This window comes from Tupaia chinensis, unplaced genomic scaffold (assembly GCF_000334495.1).
Source record: "Tupaia chinensis unplaced genomic scaffold, TupChi_1.0 Scaffold139696_1, whole genome shotgun sequence".
Lineage (NCBI taxonomy): Eukaryota > Metazoa > Chordata > Mammalia > Scandentia > Tupaiidae > Tupaia > Tupaia belangeri.
The window spans coordinates 108,081-126,791 of record NW_006199577.1 but is presented as its reverse complement, the minus strand read 5'-3'; the positions used below and the strand labels follow the sequence as shown (position 1 = coordinate 126,791).

The window sequence follows — 18,711 nt, the reverse complement described above, 5'->3', positions numbered from 1 at the left end:
TAGTTCAATTCACAATTCAGTCATGCCAGTGGTTTTTTTTTTCTTCACATAACCATCATACTTTGGTATACTGCAAAAGTACATCATGCCTATTTTTCATTTCACCACAAATATATAATACAGAATGGTTCAAATTATGATTTTTGTTTTTAAATTTAAGACGGTGCAAGCAGTCATTTGTTTCTCTCTCTTTTTTTTTTGAGAGATTTGTTTTAAGGTTTTTATTTTTTGGGGGGGGGGAAGGTTTTTGCCATTGGGCACATGTGCTCGCCAGACAGATATAGAGAGAGAGAGACAGAAAGCGAGAAATCACCCCCCAGAAGGATGGCCACACCACAATCCCTTCTCCTCCATTCTCCTCTTGGGATCTTGGGCACGCACGCACACGCGCCCGGCGTGATTTAAGCCACCGGGTCTGGGACGTGAACTGTGGTCGACTACATGGGAGTCCAGCAACATAATTATTATGCCAACTGCTGGTCCTCAAATATGCAAAGGAAACTTGTCTCTTTCTCTTAAGAAAACTGAGGGCAGGCCAGCAGGTGGCATGGTGGTTAAGGTGCTGGTCTCCAACATGGTAACCATGGTGTAAGCTCTAGACCCTATGGCTTGAAAATCATGCTGGGAGCATGTGTGTCCATAATCCTGAGGGAAGAATGAAAGAGAAGGCATTGTGGCACGATTATACCTCCTTGGGGATAATTTCTCACTTTCCCTCTCTCTCTCTCTCTCTCTGTCTCTCTAGCAAGTGCATGCGCCCTATAGTAAAAACCTAAAAAATAGAAAAAAGAAAAACTGAGGGCAAGCCCCATGGCCTAGTGGTTAAGGAAGCTGCATCACAGAAGGCCAACCATGGTTCAAATCCTGGCCCCAGTGGTTTGAAAAACGCACCAGGTGCATTTGTGTGAGTGCCCCAAATCCTGACAGCATGAAGAAGGGATTAAACCGTGACCATGAACCAATGGGGGGGGGTGCTTTCTCCCTCTCTCTCACTTTCTGTCTCTTTTTAGCAAATGTAAGCTCCTTGGGCAATTAAAACAAATGAACAAAAAGTTGACAAACAGTTTGACTTAAAAATAATAAAGATTGTATTTTGTTCTTCATTTTTCAGTATAGTATTCAATAAATTACATGAAACAGTCAACATTTTATTATAAAATAGTCTTTGTGTTACTTAAGATTTTTCCCAATTGTAGGCTGATGTAAGTGTTCTGAGCATGTTACTATAGACTAAGTTAAGCTATGATGTTTGGTAGATTAGGTGCATTAAAGGCATTTTTCATTTACAGTATTTTCACTTTACAATGGCATTTACTGGGATGTAACCCCACTGTATGTTAAGGAGCATCTGTAAATAAAAAGTGTGCTAGATAGAGATTTAATGAAATTAATTATTCTTACTGATTCATCAAAGACATTCTTTAATGAAATTAGCATTTTCGTTTTCCTCAAAATGGAGAGAGGTAGATATGAAATTAGCATTTTCGTTTTCCTCAAAATGCATAGAGGTAAAAATTACAATTAATATAGTTTGGTTCCCCTGTCTTAATTTGTGCTAAGGTTTACCCACCATTGTCTTTACATCATCCATGTAAAGAACAACAAAGTAAGTAAGAAAAATAATGTCTAAGTATTACTAAGAAAATAGTTTTGACCTCATAGATCCCTGAAATAATCTTAGGGACCACCAATACCCAGATCATATCTTAAGAATTGTTGGGCTAGATCATTTATGCCTGAAAATCATCTGGGAACCCTGTTCAAACATTTAGCTCCTCGGTCCCATTCCTTGATTCAGTATGCTTGAGGTCTATCTTGGGAATCTGCAGGTGTTAAGTCCTATGAGTTATTTTGCTGCATGTTGTCTATGGATCATACTTTGAGAAACACTGGGTCAAGTTTGATTATAGCATGACTATTATTACAGTCAAGGAGTTTCAAGTTAGTGGTTCAACCAGTGGCACTGCTTCACCATGCATAGAACTCAACCAAGAGAATTTTGTTTTTATCAGCATGTAATGTACTTCATATAGAGAAGTCTGACAATCAGCCACATTAGAAAGAGTCCCATTGTAGGACCAGCAGTTGGCATAATGGCTATGTTGTTGGACTCCCACATAGTCGACCGCGGTTCAAGTCCTGACCTGGTGGCTTAAACTCACGCCAGGAGTGTGTGCGTGCGTGCCCAAGATCCTAAGAGGAGAATGGAGGAGAAGTGATTGCAGTGTGGCCATTCCCCCTGGGGGTGATTTCTCGCTTTCTGTCTCTCTGTCTCTCTCTGTCTTTCTGGCGAGCGCACGCACCCTATAGCAAAAACCTCTCAAAAAAAAAAAAGAGAGAAAGAAATAGTCCCATTCCTTTCCTGTTATAATACATCTCTGTTGTTACCTTATCTCTCACCTATATCACCATAAAAAACTAATTACTCCTAATTGAGCTCTAAGCCACCAGTCTTAGCCCTCCAATTAACTTCCTTCATGGTTACCTGAGAAATTTATTCTAGAAATGAAAAATATTTTGCTGAAAACACTCTGAGCTTCATTTCACCTATTTAATAAAGTTTAAACTCCTTTATTTTATTACTATTATTTATTTTACATAGAGAGATTTTTGTCTTATGGCCCATGTGCTCACTGGAGAGAGAGAAAGAGAGAGAGACAGAAAGGAAGAAACCACCCCCCAGGGCAGATGGCCGCACGGCCATCCCTTCTCCTCCATTCTCCACTTGGAATCTTGGGGGCACATGCACACATGCCCAGCGTTTTAGGCCATGAGGTCCAGGACTTGAACTATGGTTGACTATGTGGGAGTCCAGCAATGTAACCATTATGCCATCTGCTGTTCCCTATTTTATTATTTTTTGAAAAACAAAAAAACAAAACACATTTATTCAGCATCATGGTCAGACTATTATATTTAGCAATCAACAGCATGAGTGCCAAAACAAACAAACAAATAAACCCCACTACATTAAAACTCTTAGTTGGAGAGACCAGTAGATGGTATAATTGCTATGTTGTTGGACTTGCACATAGTTGACCGCAGTTCAAGTCTTGGACCCAGCAGCTAAAAACTCATGTCAGAGGGTTGTGCATATGTGCACAAGATCCCAAGAGGAGAATGTAGAAGAAGGGATTAGGGCATGGTCATCTCCTCCTGGGGAGTGATTTCTTGCTTTCTGTTTCTCTGTTCCTCTCTGGCAAATATACGCACCCTATAGCAAAAATCTAAAAAACAAACAAACAAACAAACCCTTCGTTGGAATGCTTTATATTTTCCACAGAACAAAAACTAAAATAACTTGTTATACAACTAATCACAAACACAGTCCTTGTATTTTTTGCCCATACACATGAGTATTGTCTAAAACATGTCCTCTTTGTAGCAGCTACGCCCTGCTACCACTGTGCTTGGCTGAGTTCACAAATCTGTTGTAACCTGTAGCTTCCCTGTCACTTTTCTGGCTCGCCTCTCCTGCTAAGCTTTGTTTCCTAGTAGTTAATTAAAAAAACCCTCCTGCCACTGCCATAGCTACTGCTGCTGCTGGAACCACCACAGCCACCTTGGTTTCATGGTTTGGCAAGGTATTGGCCTCTACCACCATAAGGGCCAGAGCTTCTGCTTCTAAAGTTTCCACCCTTCATGGGTTTAGAATTTGAAGACCGATTTGTAATTGCCAAAGTCATTGTACCTTCCACTACTTCCAAAATTTCTCCCATCATTACCAAATCTATTATAGCCATCCCCAATTCCACTGTATCCACCACCACCACCACCACCACAGCTGCCACCAAAGCCACTATGACCATTGAAGTTTCCTCCACTACCAAAGTTGTCATTACCACCAAAACCATCTCCACTACCACCACTGAAGTTTCCAGAACCACTTCAACTTCTTGGGCTAGAGGAAGCACTAGCCATCTCTTTTTTGGACAAGGCTTTCCTTACTCCACAGTTGTGGCCATTTGCAGTATGGTATTACAGAATAACAATCTTATCTACAGAGTCATGGTCATCACAGGCTACAACAGCAAAGCCTCTCTTCTTGCTACTGCTTCAGTCAGTCATGGTTTCTTTCTTTCTTTTTTTTTTTTAAAGAGATTTTTGCTATAGGGCATGTGTATTTGTTGGAGAGACAGAGAGACAGAAATCAACTGCAGTTTGAGTCCCAAACTCAGAGATTTAATAAATGCACACACTGGGCGGGTGTGTGTGCATTTCCAAAATCCCAAGAGGAGAATGGAGAAGGGATTGTGGTGTGGCCATCCTTCCTCGGGGGTGATTTCTCACTTTCTATCTCACTGTTTCTGGCTCTGTCTCTCTCTCTCTTTTCAGTCAGTGCATGCACCCTAAGGCAAAAACCTCTAAAAAAAAAAGAAGATAACTGTGACTAACAGAGTCTAAAGTGCACCTCTTTTGTATATACAGAGATGGCATATCTAGACAGGACATGTCTAGCTACAGCAAGGACATATTTCACATACAGATAAAAAGTTAAACACTAATCCTACTCTATAGACCTTGGATTTAGTGTGATGCTTACTGTCTCAGTGCTGACTGTTGAAATTGCCATGCTTCCAAGGTTGCACTAATGGTAGCAATAATCCCTTTCCGAGCCTCACTATATCTCAGTTTCAGACTTATATTCAGATGCTAGGACAGATGCCTCTTTAGGCCTAAGCTGAAGTTAGAAGACAAGCATCTTGGTTCTCTAGAAGACCGATTTGGGCACTTATTAGTAGGTTCAGAAGGCATAAAAGAGAAATCGTCAAGAAGCTGGAACAGTTGGATCTCTATACAATCTTAAATTTGTACTGATATTGAGAAAAAGAAATAAGAAGATATGCTATTGCAAGACCATGCAGAAGTTATAGTACATATACTATTTAATTAATAGAGTATTCTGTAATTACATTAAAACTTTAATGTGCTCTTCTCTCATAGTTTTTGTTTGGGGGGGTAGTAAAGTTTCTAGAAACCAAATTCAACATTTATTATTGCTATTTATTAATGCTTTCTGGAGGTATCTAGTCAGTAAACTCTATAGCATCAATGTATTCAATCCCTTGGAATAAGAAATTGCACAATATCTAGCACTTTCAGAATTTGATAAAATAAGAACATTCGATGGTGCAAGGTGAAACAACTACTGACTTAACAAGATATCCAATGGGGACTAGCAGAGGGCGTAATGGTTATGTTACTAGACTCCCATGTTGTCAACTACAGTTCAAGTCCTGGACCCAATAGCTTAAAACTCACACTGGGCGCGTGTGCATGCATGCCGAAAATCTCGAGAGGAGAATGGCGGACAAGGGACTGTGGCATGGCCATCCCCCCTGAGGGGTAATTTCTCGTTTTCTGTCTCTCTAGTGGGCATACATGCCCTATACCAAAAATCTCTCTTAAAAAAATAGGGGGACCAGCAATTAGCGTAATGGCTATGTCGCTGGACTCCCATGTAGTCAACCGCGATTAGAGTCCTGGACCCAGTGACTTAAACTCACACCAGGCGCATGTGCGTGCATGCCCAAGGTCCCGAGAGGAAAATGGAGGAGAAGGGATTGCGGCATGGTCATGCTCGCTGGGGGGTGATTTCTTGCTTTCTGTCTCCCTGTCTCTCTCTCTCTTTCTGGCGAGCGTACACACCCTATCGCAAAAACCTCTCCTAGAAAAGAAAAAAAAAAAAAAAAAACAGGGACCAGCAAGTAGCATAATGCTTATGTCACTGGACTCGGATGTAGTCAACCATGGTTCAAGTCCCAGACCCAGTGGCTTAAAACCCATGCTGGGCAGGGAACCAGCAGTTAGCGTAATGGCTATGTCGCTGGACTCCCATGTAGTCGACCGCGGTTTGTGTCCCGGACCTGGTGGCTTAAAACTCACGCTGGGCTCGTGTGCGTGCGTGCCCAAGGTCCCGAGAGGAGAATGGAGGAGAAGGGACTGCGGCGTGATCATCCCCCCTGGGGGGTGATTTCTCGCTTTCTGTCTGTATGTCTCTCTCTGTCTGTCTGGCGAGCGCATGCGCCCTACAGTGAAAATCTCTCCAAAAAAAACAAAACAAAACAAAACAAAAAACAACTCATGCTGGGCACATGTGTATGTATGCCTAAAATCTCTAGGGGAAAATGGAGAAGGGATTGCAGCATGGCCATCCCTCCTAGGAGGTGATTTCTTGTTTTCTGTTTCTCCGTCTCTCTGTGTCTCTCTGGTAAGCGCATGCACACTATAGCAAAAATTTCTCTTAAACAATTAAAAAGATATTGTGTTAGTTGTTTAAAAAAAAGAAAAAAACATAAGGAAATAGGAGAAAGGAGTTTCAGGGAAAGAAAACTTACACAAGTGAACATTGGAAATTACGGTGATGTTTTTATCCTTGTATGTGTTGGTTCTGTTGTCCTATCATGTGAGGCCTTGAGAAGGAGAATTCCACTGAGTAAATTGTTGTTTTATCTAAAACATGGCCATAGCCTGGGCTTACAATGACACTGGGACATGAGTTCTACCACTTGCCACTTTACCTCAACCTTTCAGACCAGGTGGAATTAGTACAAGAATGCATGAAAGGAACATGTACTCTGTACTTTAAATGTTGTCAAACTCTAGACAGTGCCATTTTTGTGTAGATCTGAAAAGCCTATCTCAACTGATATTTGAGTGCTAAGATATTCATTATGACCCAGCCGCAAGAACCTAAGGGTATCAAAGTTCTAGTAGTCCATATTAGTTAGTATATCATTTGGTATCAAATTAGATCAAAGGAGAATTTGGTATGTTTTAGCATGACTTTTATATCATATAGGTCTCAAAAATTCATAAATAAGAACATTCTACTACCTGAATAAATTAAATTTCCTCATGTATGAAGTACTACAAAAGCTATCTTCTGTGCTAAGGTCCACACACTAATTATTAAACAACACAGACCTATCTCACTTATGCATTTATCCTTTCACAGTAAATTGCTTCTGAAAGTCAATAAAGAGAATAAACCTACCTACAGAACTATACTTTGAAGCCACATTAACCTGATATAAAAAGTACCATATTACTATTAATACAAAGAAGTATAACTCAATGCTTGTCATCACAGTCGAAAACATTCTGTTATTAGCATAATGAGGTAACTTTAGTTATTACCTGGTTTAGTAACTCCTGGTTTGTCAACTAACATTGACAAAACTTTAATATGAGACCAGTATAAAAAGACAACAAACAAACAAAAATAGGAAAGAAGGGAGAAGTTGTCAAGTGCATGGCAATCAAGTGTTTCCCAAATTATGTTTCAAATGTTAAGTATGTGTTGGGGGACCAGCAGTTAGCGTAATGGCTGTGTCGCTGGACTCCCATGTAGTCGACCGCGGTTCACGTCCTGGACCTGGTGGCTTAAAACTCATGCCGGGTGTGTGTGCGTGCGTTCCCAAGATCCCGAGAGGAGGACGGAGGAGAAGGGATTGCGGCGTGGCCATCCCCCCTGGGGGGTGATTTCTCATTTTCTGTCTCTCTGTCTGTCTCTGTCTGTCTGGCGAGCGCACGCACCCTATAGCAAAAACCTCTCCAAAAAAAAAAAAAAAAGTTAAGTATGTGGAGAGAAAAGGGGTTTTATATATAAATAATTTAAGAGAATAATGCATAGAACAAAGTTACCAGTGTTTCTTTTCCATGTTAGAGACTCTGAGAAGCCATGCAGTGATATACATTACCAGTCTCCAAGACCAGGCTATAGACAAAGGTGAGGAGGTGGTTAACTTTTAACAAACTCTGATGTACATTAACTGCTTTATATACACAGTTGACCCTTCATATCTGCAGGTTCCACCTCCATGGATTCAACCAAATTTGGATTGAAAATATTCAGAAAAAAAAGCAATAAAAAATAATAATTCAGGGGCCAGCAGGTAGCGTGGTGGTTAAAGACACTGCACTCCCATATGGCTGACCGCAGTTCAAGTACTGGACCTGGCAGCTTACTTTCTCACTTTCTCTCTCTTTCTCTGGTCAAATTAAAACATAATAATAATAAATAAAGTTAAATGGGATAATTCTTTAAAAATAAAAATAATTCAATGATAACAAATAATACATGTTTTAAAATACAATATGGCAACTCTTTATATACATTTATATACATCTGTTTGTATTAGGCATTTTAAGTAATTTAGAGATGATTTAAAGTATATGGCAAGGGACCAGCAGATGGCATAATGGTTATGTTGCTGGACTCCCACATAGTCAGCTGTGGTTTGAATTCTGGACCTGGTGGCTTGAAACTCATGCCAGGCATGTGTGCATGTGTGCCCAAGATCCCAAGAGGAGAATGGAGAAGGGACTGTAGCATGACCATCTCCCCAGAGGGTGATTTCTCACTTTGTCTGTGTTTCTTTGGCGAGTGCATGTACCCTATAGCAAATATCTCTCTAAAAATAAATAAAGTATATGTGAGGATGTACACAGCTTATATGCATATACGACACCATTTTATATAAGGAACTTGGGCATCTGTAAATTTTGTATCCCCAAGGATCCAGGAACAAATCCCCCATCGATACCAAGGGGCAAATACATTATCTAATTTGTCCCTCATAATAACCCTATGAGGTATATATATTTATCATTCCCCATTCTATAGCGGAAGAAATTGAGTCTCAAAGAGATTAACTTCACTAAAGTAATAAAGATATTACACAATACATCTGGAATTCATATTTAAAATCTTATTTCTAAATCTCTTCTCTTTAACATCATGTCAGCAAAAGGGCCAGAGTCATTTTTGCTGTTAAGGCTTTATGTTTTGATTTTAAGGTTTTACTGTTGTTTAAAATGGAAATACATGGGGGGATGGAAGATAAGATAGCTCTTTCAGTTTCTTGGTTATATGATCTCTCCCTACATTCTCAGGAACTTCCCAGAAAAATAGCAATGTGGATGTCACAGTTTTTCCCATTTCTGCATATAAACAATTACATATTTCTAAATGTGAATAGCTATAGTAATCCAATGAGTATTATGTTAGCAGTAATAAAATTGTTAGCAAAAGGGTCAAGAGAATTAACATTTACTAAATGCTCACTACATACAAAATGCTTTATTTACAGCATCGTAGAAAGCAGGCATTGTTGTAAAGCTTTTTTTGAACAAGATAAATGAGGTCCAGGTTAACAACTTGCTGAAGACCACATGCTTATTAATTGGTAGAGCTGGAATTCCAACCAAGCAGTCTGATTCAAGGACACCTGTTCTTCCCTTGTAATATGCTCTCCTTCAAATTCAAATGAAACACATTCACCTTTGGTACAATAGACTGAAATAAAAATAGAGCAATCATATAGCTTTCCTAACCATCAAAGGATAATCTGCTGGCTTTTGATTATATTACTCAAGGTTAAGTTAATTCTCTTGTTTTAGCCAGTTCAACTAAAAGGCACCAAACATAAGAGCCACTATAAATGGTGGAGGTTAGGGGTTGAGGCAAGGGAGGTGACTAGTGATTTTATCTAGGCCATCTTCCATCTCTCTTATACATCCTGCTATCTTGCCAAAATGAAATGGTGGTGGTGAAAATCAAGAATTTGACTATAAAAGGTATTTTGGAAGTATGCTAAACATAGGTTGATCATTCTTTTCTATCCTTTATCTAAATGACTGTGGAAGTGTTCTAAAATAAGAAAGATGTATCTAAAAATCTATTGTTGGCTAACTGAGCTACAGGTTAAAGTTAAGATATATTGTATTCTTGGGGCCAGCAGGTGGCATGGTAGTTAAGGTGTTGGACACTCCCACATGGCTGACCATGGTTCAAGTCCTGGACCTGGTGGCTTGGGTTGTCACTTTTTCTTTTTCTCTGTGTGTCTCTCTCTGGTTAAATCAAAATAAATGATTGAATCAATAAAAAATATATATTGTATTCTTAAAAATTTTAGAAACATTACAAATGCTACTAAAATAAGCAAGCATCTTCTGAGATCATGACACATTAGGAAAGCAATAATGCCAAGTAGCACATGGAACACATGGAAAAGATGATGTAGAACCTTTTCAACATGACAGAGAAACTGAGTAAGTACAGAGAACTTTCCAAACCAGCATGGTTGGGAAGAATATAATAAACTATACTTTATGACATTTTCATTATGAATAATAATCACGATAGAAACACTAATCAGGTTTCAAAAGTTCGTTGGTAAACCAGTTGTTCAAAATGAGAGAAAACACATTTTGGAACATAAACACTGTGGGAAATGTAATGCTGCTAAATAGTATTTAGGTTCCGAAATGAGCCAGAGATTATTTCATGTGAAAATGCTTTGCACTAAACAAACACATGCATTTAAAATTTATCTTGGCGCAAGCCAGTGGTATGGTGGTTAAGACAGCTGGATCTGGGACCAGCAGTTAGTGTAATGGCTATGTCGCTGGACTCCCATGTAGTCGACTGCGGTTCATGTCCCAGACCCGGTGGCTTAAACTCATGCCAGGCATGTGTGCGTGCGTGCCCAAGATCCCAAGAGGAGAATGGAGGAGAAGGGATTGCAGCATGGCCATCTCCCCGGGCCGGGGGTGGGTGATTTCTCGCTTTCTATCTCTCTGTCTCTTTCTGGTGAGCGCACGTGCCCTATAGCGAAAACCTCTCCAAAAAATAATAATAATAATAATAAGACAGCTGGAACCCACATGGCAAACTGCACAGTTCAAATCCTGGACCTGGCAACTTAAGAAATACCCTGGGTTGTGTGCATGAGTGCTCAACATCCTGAGAGGAGAATGGAGAAAAAGGCATTGTGGCATGGCCATCCCTTTTAGGGGGGAAGTGTGATTTCTCACTTTTCCTCTAATTTTCCTTTTCTTTGTCTCTCTCTGGAGAGTATATTTGCCCTATAGCAAAACAGATAGATAGATAGATAGATAGATAGATAGATAGATAGATAGATAGATAAAATTTACAGAAAAAACTTTATTAACAGTTGAAAACTTAAATATAGACAGTCTGGGTTCTGAATCTGTGACCTTCCAGGGTCTCTAGATCAAATGGGGCAGCAGCAGGCAGAGAAGCAAACACGGAGGCCATTCCAAATGATCTTATTCAAGAATATCACTCAGATGGTCTGGCCTGGCCCAGAATTGGTCTGGGCTATATCTCCCCACACTGTGAGATCACCACAGGTAGCTTGGGATTATTGTTGGGTCCTGTAGGAACATTTTCAATCCTTCTCATCACCAGAAGTCTGTCAATGATTTTACCAAACACAACACACTTCCCATCTAGCCGGTTGCACTTAGAGCAGGTGATAAAGTACTGACAGCCATTTGTACTGGGACCACTGTTGGCCATGGAAAGCAGTCCTGGAGCTGAGTGTTTGAATTTAAAGTTTTCACCTGCAAATGGCCTCTGGTAAATACTGATGGCTCCAGTACCATCTCCATTAACAAAATCTCCACCCTGAATCATGAAATCCTTTATGACTCTGTGGAAGGTGCTCCCTTTGTAGCGTATTGGAACCCCATCTTTTCTGAATTCTCCAGTGCAGAACTGCCTAAAGTTCTCAGCCATCTTAGACACAATGTCTGCAGAAAGCTCAATCTTCATGCAGTGCAACTGGCCACCAGTGCTGACCTCAAAAAACACTACAGGGTTGACAGGGCTGAGTTTGTCACTGCCATGGCTCTGACCAGGAAGCAGAAATTTAAAAATAGAATAAAATTTATCTTGACTATTGGTACATGATTAAAATGAATATTTAATCAGGAGGATTCAACCATGACTAAATATGGATTTAATAACATTTACAAAAGTTTTGAGAAGGAAGAAGGTGTTTAAAGGAGTGTGTGTGTGTGTGTGTGTGTGTGTGTGTGCAAGACTACCTAAGATAGAATTAATCAAGTTATGAAAGACGGAGGAAGACAGTAGAAAAATAGGACACAAAATGCATCTTCAGAAGAAAAGTAGTTGTATTAAAGCAACCCTTAAATTTGACAGTTCTTGTTTGAACTACCAACTGGTGGAATTTTGTATAGCCAAACAAATTTTCAAGGGAAATATTCATTTTAAAACAAGTAACTTAATTTTCATAAACTCATATGTTCTACATATCACTAATAAAGTATAAAATAAAAACACCATGATTTCCTTCTGCTTATTCTAACAAAATTACTTCCTCTTTTTTTAGAATGACAAAATCTATCATCATGAGATGAACCCAGTTTCTCATGTGTGAAAATTACGAAAATTTTGAATTCTTCAAATTAAGATGCTAAACATAGTACCCATCTTAAAGTATTGAATATAATGAATACTAAGGGCTAACGGGGGTAGTTAGGCCTCTTATGGAAATAAAACCAAAATACAGATGCTACTCAGTTTAAGGATGGGGTTACTTGGGCTAGCAGGTGGCATGGAGGTTAAGGCACTAGATCTCACATAGCTGACTGTGCAGTTTGAGTCCCAGACCCAATGGCTTGAATATCACACTGGACAGATGCACATGTGTGTCCAAAGTCCTGAGAGGACACTAGAGGAGAATGGATTGTGGCATAGCCATCACCCTTCGGAGGTGATTTCTCACTTTTCCTCTCTCTGTCTCTCTCTGGTGATTGCATGTGCCCTATGACATTATTTTAAAATTTTTTTTAAAAAAGAAAGAAATTAATGGAGTTACCTCCCTATAAACCCATTTTTTTTAAGGAGGCTTTTATTTTTATATATTTTTTAAAGTTTTTTTAAGTTTATTTTATACATTCAATTATACTACATCACAGCTTATAAACTAACTTTGCCCAACATGCATACACCTCACACCAGTCTAGTTGAGAATACTATACATGTTATCATCAACAGACAACAATCCATTTCTGTCCTATCTCTCTATGTTTCTCGATAAATCCATTGTTAAGTTGAAAATATCCTAAGTCAAAAATGTACTTAATACAACTAATCTACTGAACATCATAGCTTTGCCTAACCTACCTTAAATGTGCTCAGAACACGTTTATTAGCCTACAGTTGGACAAAACCATCTGACGACAAAGCACAGTGTATTGATTGTTACCCTCATGACTGCATGGCTGACTGGCAGTTAGGGCTCACTACTGCTGCCCAGCATCTGAGAGTGCTGTATTGCATCTGGGAAAAGACCAAAATTCAAAATTCAAAGTATGTTTTTTTACTGAATGCATATTGTTTTCACATCATGGTAAAGTAAAAAACAAACAGACAAACAAACAAAAAAAAACATAAGGCAAACCATCATAAATCAGGGACTGGAATATCTGTATAAAGAAAGGTGAGGTACATGCATTTTTTTTTTTGAGAGGTTTTTCACTATAGGGCGCGCGCGCTCGCCAGACAGACAGAGAGAGACAGAGAGACAGAAAGCGAGAAATCACCCCCTAGGGGGGATGGCCACGCCGCAATCCCTTCTCCTCCATTCTCTTCTCAGGATCTTGGGCACGCATGCACACATGCCCGGCATGGGTTTTAAGCCACCGGGTCCAGGATGCGAACCGCAGTCGACTACGTGGGAGTCCAGCAACATAGCCATTACACTAACTGCTGGTTCCCGAGGTACATGCATTTCTAAGTGTGTGTGGGGAGGAGGAAATTAAAAGTTATGATGCAGTGGGGTAAAGAGAAGAGGAGCATTCCATATTAAAAGGCAAAAAGTCAATCTTTAAAGTTCTTTCAGTATTCAAGGCTCACTTTATCCCTGAAGAAGCCCATTAGCATTGACAAGAAAGGATTTCACTAATGATCATATGGGTTGGATATATTCAAAAGGCCAAAGCAGTCGTTAAACTCTCCTAACAGTCTGTACATCATTTCAATGATCAGATATACTTCGCCCTTTTGTTGCTACAGTTGCAACATTATTAATGTTTTCCTTAGGATATACCAATACTTAATGGAGTATTTTTTTAAAAAATAATTTTTCTGATTGTAGAAGTAAAACATATTATAGTAAATACAGAAAAATAATAACAAAGACAAGAATAATCACCCATAGTTTCAACAATGATGATAATATGGTATGTTTTCTTTTTAAATTCAAAAATGTTTTTAGTTGCAGGTAGCATTTAACTAGCTGTTTTTGTCTGAAATGGCAAGTTAATATTTAGAGAGAAAGTTACACACACATCAACAAGTGAGTCCTGGTACCATCTCCTTTCAAAAAAGTTTAAAATGAATAGGGCTAACACAAATTCACTGATGTATACCTAACCTGACCATCCAAGTATTAAAACCAAGTAATTTACAATTGTACCCTGAACCTAATGACCTCCATCAAGTCTGGTTTCCCACAGCTCAGCATGAATCACAAAACTTTCTTTTCAAAAGAAATAAATGCAGTGCTCAGCATATGAGTAAATTCAAGCAGTAATGACATACCATTCATGATATATAGAATGTCATACAAACAGCTGAAAAAGAAAAAGCCAGAACAGGAAATGGAATAATAACAAAGAGCCCTTGTGTTTTGCTTTACCAGTAGAGAGCCAAGGTGGATGTCATACAGGAAACTAGCAACTCTGAACAGGCTTAGTAACTGCTTAGAAAGTACATGCACTCTGTGCTGGTAATAACCCCTTACAGTACGTAACTAAGCATAACTACTATACCATAGTTCCAGTGCAGTGGAGACTGTTTCTGTGGGTGACTGGGCTCCTACTATGCTTCATGAGGTCATTTCCTCAGGAGTCAAAATTGACAATTGTGCTATATCAAAAAATCTTCATATTGGGTTGTGAGGTGGCCTACTGAAGTTCAGTACTATTCTATTTCTTGATCTAGGTGCTGGTTACACACATGCATTCACTTTGTGAAAATTCACTGAGCTTTAAACTAATGAGTTCTGCCTCTTTATGGAATGAATCTTTCAATAATATTTACATATAAAAATTATTCTGTCCAGAAAACATACATTTCTGGATTTCTTTTTAAAAAAATTGCCAGTGTGTGCGTGGGGCGGGGGGAGAGGGTGGGCAGCAGGTGGAATGGTGGTTATGGTGCTGGACTCCCACATGGCCAACCATGGTTTGAGTCCCAGACTTGGTAGCTTGAAAATCCTGTCAGGCTTGTGTGCATGCTTGCTGAAAATCTCAGGAGGAGAATGGAGGAGAAAGGACTGCAGTGTGGCTATCCCCTCTGAGAGGTGAGTTCTCACTTTCTCTCTCTCACTGTCTCAGCTTAGTACATGTGCCCTATGGCAGAAACCTTAAATTAAAAAAATATATTAAAAATGCCAGTGGGTGGGCTGGCTCTGTGGCCTGGTGGTTAAGGCAGCTGGATCCCACATGGCCAACCTCATGGTTTGAGTCCTGGTCTGGGAAGCTTGAGAAAAATGCCAGGCACACCTGCATGCATGCCCCAAATCCCTAGAGGAGAGAGAAGGATAACGGATTGCAACATGGACATCCCCCTTGGGGGATGATTTCTCACTTTCTCTGTCTCTCTTTGGCGAGCACACATGCTCTACAGCAAAAACTAAGTAAGATAAAATAAAATAAAATAAAATAAAATAAAATAGGAGTGACTGAGGACAAGGGATTATGATGTGATCATTACCCATGGGATAGGGGAGGTGCTTTCTCTTCTACTTCTCTGTCTTTTTGTCTCTCTCTGAACAACACACATGCCCTCTAGCACAAAAATAGTGTCAGTGGGTATGTATATTTGGAGAGGGGAGGGTGAGCAGTGGCTATCATCCTCCAGTGGGGTAACTGTCACACCACAATCCTTTTTCCTTCATTTCTCCATCTGTCAGGATTTGGGGCATGCTTGCATTGCATATACTCCTGGTGTATTTTCCAAGGCAGCAAGTCTGGATTAGAATCTCAGAGAAGTTCCATTACTTATAACAAATGTGTCTTCGCGATCATGTGACTGTGATAGGTAGGTTTGTGTTCAGCACAAACTCATACAAAGGACAAACAATTCACAAGCAGGCCCCTGTGAGAGTGAGTGAAGAGAGATTTTATAAACAAAGGAGGCAGGAATGGCTTTTCCACCTTTGGTGACCCCTATGTAATTTGGGGCAACATATAATGAGTTAATCAACACCTAAACCTCAGTTCTACCTCTCTGCTACTATGATCCACGATAAGTCGCTTTTAACCAGAGATTAAAACGAAGCCCTAAGCTTACTCTCAGGAATGAGTAAAGCAAACAGCACAGCACTTTGCAAACAACTATTCAATAACACATGTGGATGAAATGCAAAGTGATTTTCTCCTATGTTGAAAAGTAGCTTCTTCAGAAGTTCAAGGAAGAAATGTGATTCCAGATCACAAGTAATTTGTGAGTTTTGGCTAATTAGTTTAATGGCAAACTTTGCTGTAGTCATTGGCTTGGATAATAATGTTTTTAAAGTATCAATATACATTTCATAATATAGTTTAATTAAGTGGTCAATATTTAGGATTTTATTCCTATCTGATATCTGAATATCTAACAGCCATAATTACATTCCCAATGTATTCATATCTTCAAATACACAGCTGCATAACCTTACATTTGTATATTTTGGGGGGTATCTTGTTGACCTTAACATATTATAACAGCTGACATTCACTGACTGTTTACTATCTGCTAGGTCGTTTGCATATGTATTTTCCTTAAGAATCACAGCAATGTAAATATTGTCTCCGTCTTAGGAAAACTGAGATTTAGTAAAGTTAAATACTCTGACCAAAGGACAAAAGGCTATGTAGTGTGACAAATATGGAATTTGATTCTCAATCTTGACTACAATGTCTGTGCTTTTCCTAGAACACCACATTGCCTCTCAATAAAGTGCAAATAAGATATGTGCAGAGTGCCTGACACATAGTGGGAGTTGACTATCAGATAACATCCTTAACAGAAGTGGGAGGAAAAGGGTCTAAATAGGAACTCTCTAATTAAAGAATGATCTCCCATTACAAACCATTCATGTGAAAGAACCTCCTTTGGAGGAGATAACGCTGAATCCCTGCATTTAGAGAGCTAACAAAAATAGAAAGCCTTTTAAATTTACTAAGTCCTTGTTTTTCATTTTCACTAGCCTTTAAATGTAATTTCATTCTAATCAATGAACTATCAACCAAGAGAGATACAGTTGCTCCTTTAATCAATATAAAATCTAAGAATCACAGCATTTTAGAGCTGGAAGGGATCTCAGAGTTCATCCAGTTCACTTTTGTCTCTGCATGCTCTGCCAACTTGGCCTCCACCGCCTACCTCTATACCACCATTCGACATGCAAGGAACTTGTACAAGGTCACAAAACTGATAGAGGCAAAGAAGGGGTTCGGATCTCCAGAATTCCAGTTCAGTGCTCTTTACATTATGCCACCCAATCACACATACAAGTGCTTGCTTGCAGGGCCAGTCATATTGTTTTAAGCAAAACAAAATATCTGGTAGTTAAATAAGCAGATTCGCCTCTCCAGTGACTCCTAGAAGGCTAATTTCTATCAGGTAACCTTGCTGAGTGAGCTATACAGATGATGTGCTATACTGTGCTAAATTCTTTCAAGCTTTATTTCATTTTATCCTCGAGGCAAACCTGTAGATAAGTTCTCTCTTCTTATTCATTCCCATTTGACTGATGAGGAAATCCAGACTCAAACACTTCAAGTAAGTTGCGCAAGGTCATAGGACTAGTAAGCAATGGAGTAGGAATTTGAACCAAGGTCTGACTTGAGGCCCAACTGTAATACACCACTATTAAACGTTTCACTTCCTTTTTCTCCAGTTTTATTTTTCTGTCCTTCAAGGCTTAGGACCACTATATACTTATGGTATTGCCACCTAACCTCAAATAGGGAAAAGGTTTCTGGAAGGATAGCTGAAGGGGATGGGAACAGTAATCTGTACCTCTCCACAAATGTGCGCTACCTGGACTACTTTTACCAAAGTCTAGGCCTTTGCTATCCTCATACATAAACCTCTTTTCAATAACCATAATCACCTGTTTAGCAACTCGACCTAAATGAGATTTTTTTAGAGACAAAGCACTGATACCAATAATCACTTAGGACTTGAGACCACTGGGCAGAGAATTGAACAGCCAAACAAAGTTGCAATGAGGTTAACAGGGCACAGTAACACAATCTTGTACTTGATATCTAGAAAACATGGAGAGAAATACAGGGAGAAAGGAAGGGAAAAGGTGCTGCTGGCCCGAGGTTGTTAAACACCCAAGAGTAAGGAAGGGATTTCCAGGCAACCTTCTCCGGTCATTTAAAAGCCAGTGCCCACCCCTACTTAGTTCAAGATGAAGCACCTCTGTGAAACACCAGGAAAAAGGGACACAGAGTCCAAACAGTCCTGGATTTGCCAGCCTCCCTTCCCCCGTTTGTCTTACTCTATTCTACCAAGAAGGCAGATTCTGAAGGATTTTTTCCGCCCAACCCCCACGCCTAGTGAGTCTCAGGGAGGTCCCTGCCCTACTCGGTGGGGGCAGAAAGGGCATCTGCTTTTTCTTTGGAGCTAGGGGACAGGGGGGAGGGTGGCACTGTGGAAAATAAGAGAAATCGGCCATGGCGGAGGCTTGGAGGGGTGCAATTTAGTAGCTGCACTCACCCGGGTGAGACATGGGGATGACCTCATTGCGGGTCCCCGGGAAGTTAAAGATGACGGCTCCAGATGCCCCTCTCTCGTAAGCCAGATGGATTTTGTCTGCGAAGGTGCATCCCCCGCCGCGCTGAATGAGGGCCAGCCATGAGACTTGCACCGTT

General features: G+C 39.8%; 2 protein-coding genes across 2 annotated transcripts in view; both read right to left on the bottom strand.

Moving 5' to 3' along the window:
* The window catches only part of RNF128 (ring finger protein 128), a 111,908-nt gene that overhangs the window by 54,084 nt on the left and 39,113 nt on the right, over nt 1-18,711 (bottom strand). The window lies entirely within an intron of this gene.
* Nucleotides 11,129-18,711, bottom strand: part of LOC102468135 (peptidyl-prolyl cis-trans isomerase H) — a 9,636-nt gene continuing 2,053 nt past the window's right edge. The window contains exon 2 of the mRNA XM_006162068.1: nt 11,129-11,639. Coding sequence (XP_006162130.1) covers nt 11,129-11,639 — 511 coding nt within the window. The remainder of the gene's footprint in view (nt 11,640-18,711) is intronic.